Source organism: Nestor notabilis, unplaced genomic scaffold, assembly GCF_000696875.1.
Source record: "Nestor notabilis isolate BGI_N333 unplaced genomic scaffold, ASM69687v1 scaffold13658, whole genome shotgun sequence".
NCBI lineage: Eukaryota > Metazoa > Chordata > Aves > Psittaciformes > Psittacidae > Nestor > Nestor notabilis.
In genome coordinates this window covers 5,768-15,788 of record NW_009939683.1, presented here as the reverse complement: position 1 = coordinate 15,788, position 10,021 = coordinate 5,768, and the positions used below count along the sequence as shown (strand labels likewise).

General features: G+C 56.5%; 1 protein-coding gene across 1 annotated transcript; it reads left to right on the top strand.

The window, feature by feature from the left end:
- The first annotated feature begins 87 nt into the window (after nucleotides 1-87).
- On the top strand, nucleotides 88-6,209 carry LOC104409951 (mucin-4-like). Its single transcript, XM_010019984.1, has 16 exons — nucleotides 88-116; nucleotides 176-345; nucleotides 515-717; nucleotides 920-998; nucleotides 1,158-1,328; nucleotides 1,527-1,628; nucleotides 1,836-2,072; nucleotides 2,618-2,796; nucleotides 2,905-3,064; nucleotides 3,863-4,033; nucleotides 4,123-4,196; nucleotides 4,488-4,552; nucleotides 4,826-5,025; nucleotides 5,199-5,367; nucleotides 5,453-5,626; nucleotides 6,101-6,209. Exons 1-16 carry the CDS (start codon nucleotides 88-90, stop codon nucleotides 6,207-6,209), a joined length of 2,292 nt encoding a protein of 763 aa, XP_010018286.1.
- The last annotated feature ends 3,812 nt before the right edge of the window (nucleotides 6,210-10,021 follow it).

The following is a 10,021-nucleotide window of genomic DNA, read 5'->3' as shown; positions in this document are numbered from 1 at the left end:
GCGCACTGCATCCCCCAGCCCGGCTGGAGCGGGGGTGAGATGTCTGTACCGAGGTGGGAGCTTGCTTGAAGGCTGGCAGGAGAGAGCATGGACCCTCCCCGTTCACCCCGCCACTGGTAAGTGGGCACCCGCATTGCCTTACCCTAAAACATGCCAAACACTGAGTGCTCTGCAGGCGCAGTGGGAACCCCGACACCCCCAGTGCCCAGCTGCCTTACCCCTCAGATGGGGAGCTGGAGGCATTCGACTGGTGCTGCCAGCGTGTTGGGAAGCCCCTGTTCTGTGCAAGGTTTGCGGAGAAGAGACCAAGGGTTGGCTGCAAGGGATATGTGCCACCCACCCCTGGTGAGTCCCCAGGGCTCTACTTCCTCTGTGCCAGGGTACTGGGTGGGTGGCATGGCCATACACAGATCCCCTCTGGAGAGCATCCAGAGGCTGCTCTCCTCCCTGCAATGACACCATCATTTGCTTATTTTCCTTCCCCCAAAATGGCTCCATGTCCTTTGGACCTCAGCTGGTGCCTTTGGGGACCCCCACATCACCACTATGGATGGACTCACCTGCACCTTCAATGGGCTTGGGGACTTTGCCCTGCTGCTGGCTAGCGATGCCCAGACCAGCTTTGTGCTGCATGGGCGCACGGCCCGGACGGGCATGGCTCAGGCCACCAACTTCGTGGCCTTTGCTGCCCAGTACATCTCCACTACCACAACAACAGTGAGTAGAGGAAACCTGGGTATCAGTTTGAGCTTCTAAAGGGAATGAAGAGCACATCCAGCTCTGGAAAATGGCCCCTGGCGCTGAGCCTGTCTGCCAGGGCTGGAGGAGGACAGAGCGTAGCTCAAGTGTCCCCAGCATGTGGGAATGGCAGGAAGGGACAAGCAGAGGGGGTGATCAGGACATCTGCTGTGATTTGCAGGTTGAATGGACCTTGGGGAGCCAGGGTGATATCCAAGTCCTCCTGAACCACGAAACCATCCAGTTTTCCTATTCCCAAGGTGAGCAGGTTGTGCCATTAAATGTATCTGGAGGAGTGATGAGTGTCCCCATCCCCACTCAGCCAGGGTGGACGGATAGCATTCCCCTCCCCACACTCTGGGGCATCATTTCAGATTCCAGCCTTGTGTGGACTATCTCTCTGTGCTCTCCTCTTGCAGACATGGGTGCTGAGGTGTACTACAGCCCCGGTGTCCTGCTGCTCAATGCCTCCTCCGTCATGGCTGTCTTTGACGGGGCCATTGCCATCTCCATCTCAGCTGCCTCCAGGATCCTCAGTGTGGTCTGCAACCTTCCTGATCAATACCACAACAGCACTAAGGGCCTCCTGGGTGAGGACTTGTGGCACTGCTGCAGAGCCAGAGTGTAAAGTCCCCTTCTCACCCTAAAGCAGACGGGAAAACACTGGGGGGTGGGGACTTGGCATATTTATGAAGTCAGGGACCCCTGGGTCTAAACTAAACATGGGCCAGCACCAGAGAGGAGGTCAGCCCTGGGGGGACTTCAATCCTCTGGTGATGCTCCATCAGGAGTGTGGGACCATGACCCTGCAGACGACTTCCAGATGCCAAATGGTACCAGCATCCCTGTGAACAGCAGCGAGGAGGAGGTCTACAGCTATGGTTTGACCTGTATGTTCAGGCTTGGGATCTACCTTGATGATTCCTCTGTTCCTCTGCACCTTCTGGCTACACTTTGGCTGGAGGCATTTTGACACTTGCCTGAGCAAAAGTGATGTCAGGGAATCCTTTGGTCTCCTCACTGCTCTGTGGAAATGAGCCTTAAAATACAACAAACCTTAAAAACTCAGGCCATATCCATGGTGTGCTCTCTTGCAGGGGCTGTTGGAGAGCACAGCCTGCTTGCTCAGCCTCTGGACTTACCGGTAATGAGCTTCACACCCATCTTCTTGTCTCGGCTGCAACAGGAGAATGAAAGCCAGTACCAGCTGGCAGCCTCACAGTGCCATGGCAGCAAGGAGTGCATCTATGATTCGCTGAGCACTGGGGACATGGCCCTGGGCCTGGCCACCCAGAGCTTCTCAGCCAATTTCCAGCAGAAGAAGACAGTACTCAGTAAGTGGAGCAGATCCTCACCTCCAGGAGTTCATAATTTGGTAACTGGGCAGTGCCCTGCTCCCATCCTCTCCTTTCTTACTCCATGTGAGGCAGGAGAAAAGTCACCAAAGTCTTAGAGTTGCATTGCCCAGCTGGCTGGTCTCCAGGCCTGGGAGATGCCACCATGCTGTGCAACACGAGGGCCTTGTCAGTGGGCAGTCATGGCAGCATCTGCTTAGGTTCCTGCCCTCACCAGGAGGGACTCAGAGCCAAGGGGTGCCAAAGCCATTTAGCTACCAACCAGCTGTGTGCTGGGCTGCTCTTTCCTCAGATGCCTTCCCTCCCATCATCACTGGTGATCCATCACTCACAGCCTTCAGAACAGAAAGGGTCAGGAGGCAGTACCGTGCCACGGGGGTGGGTGCACGCTTTGTCCCACACCTCTCTCCAGAGCTCAACATATCAGGTAAGGAAGGAGCGATGAGGCAGCTGGGATGGGATGAGGGGACACTTGGCCACCAGCCCACTGCCACCTTCTCTAACTCCCACCTCTCCCCTGGCAGAGAGTGGCATCTTGACATGGGAGCCCCGTGGGATGTCCCCACTCACCATCAATCTGGAGGCTGTTGGGTCCAACAACCTCTCTGCCCTCCTCCAGCTCCACTTCACACTTTGTAGCTGCAGCAGAATCCAGGAGTATGATTACAGCAACACCGTCACTGTTGGGGGGTCCTCCCTGCAGGTAGTGTGCTGGAAAGCCAATGCCACATTATGTCTGTCCCCACAGCTGTCTTCTCTTTCCATGCATCCTCCTCATGTCCCCTAAGCCAATGTCACTGTCCCCTTGCAGTTGGCAGCCTGCAGGTGTGAAGGCGGTTACTCAGGTCCCTTCTGCCAGGACCCTCCAGACCCTTGTGTCCAGGGATGCTTTCCTGGGGTGCGCTGTGACTCCCTTGATGGCTGTGGCCCCTGCCCAGATGGCCTGACTGGTGATGGGCGGCACTGCTCAGGTGATAAGGGCTTGCCATGGCCACCGGGGCACCCATGGGATCCCCACCAAGGTGCTTCTCCTGGTGCCACACTGCATTGCCTTGACAGATATCGACGAGTGCGCGCAGGGGACAGCGTGCCCAGGGAGCACCACGTGCACCAACACAGTGGGCAGCTACACCTGCTCCTGCCCAGCTGGCAAGGAGGGTGAGTATGAGCTCAGTTCTCACCCCCACTATCCCCTGGGCCTCAGTGGAAGAGGGGTCCCATGGGACCCAAACTGGCAGAGAGAAGAGGGAGCTGGCTGAGCTCTGTACACAAGCCCATGCTGTCCTTCACAGAAGGGATCAGAATCCAGCCACTGCTCAAGCTCCCAGGCTGCAGGTCTCACTATTCCGCTAGGAAGGGAAAATTTTCCCATGCAATTTTTCTCTTTGAGAAAAAAAAATAAATCTCATCCCATCAAAGTTGAAATGCACATGCAGAGGTTGGGGGGGCTAAAATAAATCCTTTTTGCAGATGGCTTAGCAGGGTGAGTGAGTGATGGGATTGCTCCTATTCTAATGCAGCAAGCTGGGATTTCCTAAGGGTGAAAGGCTTCAGCTGGGACGAGGAAGTGCAGGGCTTTTACTTGAGGACCTGAATTTATACTTAAAGTCCTAATGCATTAAAAAAAAAAACCAACCCAAAACCTGAAACTTGCAAGAAAGGCGCTACAGAGCAGCTGGGCATGGCTCAGTGGACTGGGGCTCTGCTTCTGCAGCCAGGCTCATGCCTCAACCTGACCTGCGCTCCCTATCCCGCAGGTGAGGACCCAGGCTGTGGCTCAGCCTGCAGGTCCCGCTCCTGCCCTATGGGATACTGCAGTAATGGGGGACGCTGCCACCTGCACCCCATCACCTGCACTCCCAGCTGCGCCTGCCCCCCAGCTTTCACCGACCAGCGCTGCCTGGTGGCAGGGGGGGATTTTCGGCCATTGTCTAGTGCAGGTGGGTGCCTGTGCCCGGTGGGTGTGAACCCCAACCCTGCTTACCCCAGTGCAGGGGTGCAGAACCACTGCTGTGTTTCCCCCTGGCAGATCTGCCCCAGAGAAGCATCCGGCTGCAGGTCAGGACTCTGCAAAACGCCACTGCCGAGGAACTCAATGGCACTGTATGTCACCGAAGGGGATGGGCTTGGGGAGGGGGATGCACCGGCACACCAGGCAGCATGGCAGCTTGCGGTGCCCATGCCTCCACGCACTCCCCTCCAGTGAGATTCACAGGGATCCAGCAGATCCACGGGGCTGGAGGGAGGTGGCACCAGCCATGTGATTCTGGCTGCAGCCGTGTGCCAGGTCCTCAGTGTGTGAATGGAAGGCCAGAGCAGCAACTGGGGCTTGGCCACAGTGCCCACACTGCCCTTCAGCCTCTGTCTAATGCAATTCCATTCCTTCCACCACAGGTCTCAGCCGTCCTGGGCTCCCTGGAGACAAAGGCTTTCCAGAGCAACACCAACATCACCCAGATGTGAGTTAGCTGTGGAGCAGCCCCATGCCCACCCCAGAGAGCCAGCAAAGCAAGGCTGGGCATGGGGCCATGGGGTTTGGGGCACAAAGGGCAGTTTCACCCACCAGGCCTGATGCCAGTAAACCCTTGGAGACACAAGCCTCATGGCATCTTCCATCTCCTGCCTCATTCCTTCTTTATCATACCCCAAATGGGGAAACTGGGACACGGTGAGGCTCAGTCACTCTGTGATGCAGCAACAGCTCCGCCAGCAGCCCCATCTTTTCCCTGCAGGACAGAAGACAATGGCTTCACCTTCGCTGTGATGTCCAAGTTCACCTATGACAGCCGCGGCACCACCATCCAATTCCTGAACGAGGAGCTGCCGGGGGCCATCATTGGTGCCTTCAACAGGCGCTGGGGACAGCAGGAGGCAGGCACCCACCTCCTCTTCCAGCGCCTGCATCAGGACAACGTCAGTGACCTGGTGAAGTGTGAGTTGCAGGGGAGCCCAGGAGGAGCACCCCGCTGTCCCCATTGTCCTCATCACCCTATATTCCCTGGGGTTCATGTAACAACCATAGGGAAGGCAGGTGGGCAGCAGTCCTCAGGCATGGATCCAGCTCAGGGAGACAAGGGGTGATGAATCCGTGCTTTCCCTCCCCAGTGACAGTGGCTGAGCTGAGACAATATTTCCTCTGCGGTCTGTACGGCTACAAAGGATACCAGCTCCACTATGTGGGGACCGTTGGCTTTGTCTGCGTCTCCCCTTGCAAGATGGGCTACTGCCAGCATGGTGGCCAGTGCCAGCACCTGCCCGAGGGTCCCACCTGCAGGTAGCAGCAGCACTGGGATGGACGAAGCCACCTGGCATTGTTGCTTCTCCCCACAGCATCACCTCTCATCTGTCCCTATCCGCAGCTGCCTGCCCTTCGCCATATTCTCCCCAGCTGGTGCCCGGTGTGAGCAGCTGGCCATCAGCTTCACCGGCTTCCTCAGCATCTTGCTGGTAGTCCTGGCTCTTCTCTGCCTCCTGCTCGCCATCGTCTGCCTGGCCTCACACCTCGGCAGCCAGCAGTGCCGCCAGCACCAGGGGTGAGCCATAAGCTGGACCACAGGGGTGGGTGCTGTGGGTGCAGCAGGGAAAGGAAGTTGGGTGTCAGCAATAAAAACTGGTGGAAAATCCATCTCTGGAAGATCCACCACTGGTGGGACCCATCTGGCCTGGGCAGGGAGAGCCTGCCATGGGGAAGAGGGTGGGCTGGGTGATCTTTTAGCATCTTCAGACCTTTTCTGAGTCCTCTGCAGCTCAGAGGTACGATAACATCAGTGGGTTGAATATTAGCTTCCCTTTTTCCCCCGTATCAGGGAATAGTTGCATTTCTTCCTCATCCCACCTGGTGCTCAATTACAGACAGGCTTTCTATTTCATTTTAATTTAAATGCCATCCAAATAATTTCCACTGCCATTCACATTTGTCTAGAAAGAATTGGTCAGGAGCCAAGATCAGGCAGGGGCTCTCCCAGCCTCCCCTGACATGTCAGCCCCTTTCTTTTCTCCCCTCCCAGGGCCAGGGACACCTTCTGGAGGCCACGGCCCTTCTCCTGTGAGTACAACCCTGCATGCAACACCTCCTCACACCAGCTCTGCTTCACCCCCGTCTTCTTTGACCTCTGATCATCTTCCCTACTCCAGCTCTGACAATGTCAGGAGAGCAAGCAGAGCCCACCTACTCTCACTCCATGGAAAGTCTTTGGGAACTGCAGCTCCAGCCCATTGACCCCTTAGTCCAGGTACACTCAGGGGTTATTGTCCCTGTGGGGGGTCGGGATGGGGGGTCATGGGCTGGAGGCAGATGTGCTAGCCCTATGCCTTCAAGATGCTCATGAGCTGTGCCTTGTGCCAGAGCATCACAGATGCTTTGGCTGGCACTGGTGTCAGTGCTGTTGAGCTTGTCACAAAGAGCAGCACCAACAGAACAGTGTGGCTTGTCCCTTCTTTACAGATGAGGATCCAGAGACCCCACATCAAGCCTCAGAGCCAGCCCCCCCAGCAGCCTTAGCCTGCCACTGGGCCTGCCCCAGCACCTCTGGGCTCATGGAGGAGCCAGCTGCTGCTTCCAGCCCCACCACCCACTCTCAAGGTCTCCAGCAACAGCACCTGCGTGGAGGCAGGGGACTGACAGCTGTCCTTTGGAGCCTGGTCTTTGTGGGAGGACTCATTATGGAGGAGATGCTTTTAGTGAATGAAAGATGTGTGTTTACATTGGGTGGCGAAAGCAAGAGGATTTTACCTTTCACTGAGGACCTGCAGAGGCAATCAGGATAGTCCTCGAGTGTGTCTGCACTGGGGTATGCTCTAGTGCAACATACCCAGACCCAGCAGAGCCACTGGTAGAGTCAGGTGGGGCAATGCAGTGGTTATAACCCATTAGGAACAAAATAGAATAAATCAACAATGATGGCATGCTGCTAAGTCGCCTGCACCCCATGGTGCCCATGTGCCAGCCCTGCTTCCTCGTGACCAAGCTCTCTACTTCCTGTTTTCTTCTGGTCCCATTCATAGGACCAAAGAGATGGATGTAGTTTTTCTGGTCACTCCATCCCCTCATTCTCCCTACAGAGCTGCAAGTTTGCCCTCGCTGCTCTCCCCAGGTACCACTAACAGTGGCTCAGATCATGTAGGTTGGGCTATGGTCCCCACAGATGCCCCTGCTGAGGGAACATGCTGTGCACAAGGAGGGTGTGTCAGACCCCGGCAGACCCCAGCTCCAGCCCCATGTCCCTAGAGCCTGTCTTGGCCTCAGCCTGGACACTCACATCCCCAGCACCAACTCCAAGGGCAGAAGCATCCTGTAATCCTGCTGCTCCAAGCCTGCCTCCACCACTGCCTCCCATCCTGGCTCAGCAGAGGACATGGCTACTGCAGGATCAGTGATGCTCAGACCCCTAGGAGGCTTTATTGAACAAACAAGATTGAAAAGGGTTTATTTTTATTTTTATTTTTTTTTTTTAAGAAATGCAGGTGCTCTTTTATACACAAAATAATTAGTTTTTTTCCCAATTCCTGATCATGAGATTGCATTTTGCCCTCGCATACCCAGCAAAGGTATGGGGGACAAGACAGGACCAGCTCATGGGGTGAGCCTGGCATACCATGGCACTTGGGGGCTTGGCCACAGTCAACCCATGCAAGGTGCAAAAACCCCTTCCCTAGGTGCCAGGGGTCCAACCTCCCCCAGCAGCATGGAGGCACAGTGGGATGTAGGGGGAGAAAGAGGTGGTTTATGTGGTGAAGGGTACCTGCCCATCTCCTGCCAGCAAGGAGGTGCTCATGGGCACCCACTCAGCTGCAGCTGGGGAAGGGCAACTAAAGCTACAGGTTCTTGGGACAAGTCTGGGTTAGAAACATGAACTTGTGCCGGTGAAGCAGGCACTGGCCAGGTGAGCTGCCTTGTGTGGTGGGCAGGGTGATGGGTGCTGGGGGAAGTGCAGGGACACAGTGGATGAGCAGGAGCAAAGGACTCGGAGGATCAGACGTGGCCCAGACCATGCTGTTGGTGTGCAGCCCCACAGTTACTCATCCTCTTTGCCTGCAAAGAAGAAGAAATGAGAATTGCTCAGCCACCTTCTCCCTGGGGCCCTAAGGTAAGCTGAGAACCCTGAAGGAGTTTCCACACAGGGGGACAGGGACAGGAAAGTGGCCAGCAGAGAGGAGACCCCCAATCCTGCTCACCTCTCTGCTCCTCTGAGTAGCTCTCTGACTCCTCTGAGGAACCTGCTGGGGTTGCAAGACAGCCCCACATCAATTTACACCAAATACACATTAGCTGCAATCCTCTTCCCCTCCCGGTGTTGTCACCCCCAGACTACGCTGGTGATTATGTGCTGAGGGAGAGGCAGAGATGCTCCCTGCAAGCCTGTACGGCCCAGGGCACAGCACGGCCTGCATGTGGACATCCCAAAACCTATCCCTCATCTGCCTGGGGCTCCTGCTGCCTTAACAATGGGGTGGCTGGGACGTTCCTCTCTGCAGGCCTGGGCACCAAGGCAGCATCATCCCAGCACACACAGGCTGCAAACCCACCCGTGCCAGGCAGCTGATATTCGTCACAGCCAATCTTTGGTCTCTTCTCACTGTAGCGGGCGCAGAGGTGGGCGCTGCCAGCTTGGTTACAGCACCAGTCATAAAACTTCAGCTCCTGATCTGGAGGCAAAAAGGAGAGTAAGAGGCTGAAGGGGACAGGAGAGGGAGTAAGAGGCTGCCTCTGGGCAGGCAAGGTGCTCGCCTCAGCTTTTGGCAGGTTCACACTCCCTCCAAGGGCAACAGCATGTCAGGAAAGAGGTTGGTATGGAGATTAAAATTATTTAAAGGCTACAGCGATGCCAGCCTCAGCCAGGGTATGCCAGGGTTGGCTGTGCTTACCACGGTAGGGGGACGCCTGCCTGAAGGACCTCCAGTACCTCTCCTGCCGCCCCTCAATGAGCTGGTTCTGGCTGTCGTACAGGCAGCGGATGCCAGCACCGTGCTGGTTGGGAGAGGCGGAATGCAGCATGGAGACACGGGCAGCCCACCAGCCTGCAATGGGGTGGCAGTGAGCCTTAGCACAGCTCTCCCCAGCCAGCATCCTTGCCTCAGGGCAAGGAGTAGGGCTGGGGCTTGCTCCTTGTTATCCATCACTCCCACTGCATCATCCATGGTGCTATGGGGGTTTGGAGGGATTGACAGAGACCATCCAAGTGGTGCCCCAGGGTGAGACCCAGCTGCTGGTGCAGGGTCCATCCCCACTGTCCCCATTCAGGTTAGATCAGCTCCATCCAGTCTAATAAGACACGGGCAGGTCAGGCCTTGTTCCTCCTCAATTTCCCTGTCTCTGCAGGGAAGGGCAGCCCCCCATCCCCATTTTCCTTGGGGTCATCTGCCCTTCCTGACAGCAGGGACACCAGCCACCCTTGCAGGGGACATGGGAGGGACAGTTTGGGCACAAGGACAGGAGGGATGTGGTGTGTCCACTTACCTCCATGGCTGCTCTTGAAGCGGGGGTCCTGCTGTCCTTGCTGCAGGGAGCAGGGGCAGGTGGGCAGGCCCTGGCTCCATGCCCGTGGCTCCTGCTGCCGCCCCGTCCATGCCAGGCACTTCAGCCGGTAGTTGACACCCACACGGCTCTCCAGCTTGTAAATCCACAGCCCACGGAGGTCTGAGCAGGGACAGAAACCGCGAGCTGCCACCTCCAGCCAAGGGGACCACAGGGGCAGCTTTGGCTTGAGGCAAGAGCTGAGTGTGATGATGCTGGAAGCTAAGCCCATGTTGTCCCTAGCCATGGGAATCCATGCTTAACAGCCACCCAACTGCAGGAAAACGGGGAGAGGCTCTTGCCAAAGAAGAATGCCCTGGGTCAGAGCCATTACAACAAAAAGGATGTGTCTTGATGTGTCCATGGACACATCAAGAACATTTCAGCCTCAGGGTACCCAGTGGTACCTCTTGTC

Bases quoted from the DNA above. Each gene is read 5' to 3' on its own strand.
- LOC104409951 (XM_010019984.1), top strand. From the start codon at position 88: ATGGACCCTCCCCGTTCACCCCGCCACTG. The intron at 5,026-5,198 runs GTGAGTTGCAGG...TTCCCTCCCCAG, and splicing joins CGTCAGTGACCTGGTGAAGT to TGACAGTGGCTGAGCTGAGA. The intron at 5,368-5,452 runs GTAGCAGCAGCA...CCCTATCCGCAG, and splicing joins CCCGAGGGTCCCACCTGCAG to CTGCCTGCCCTTCGCCATAT.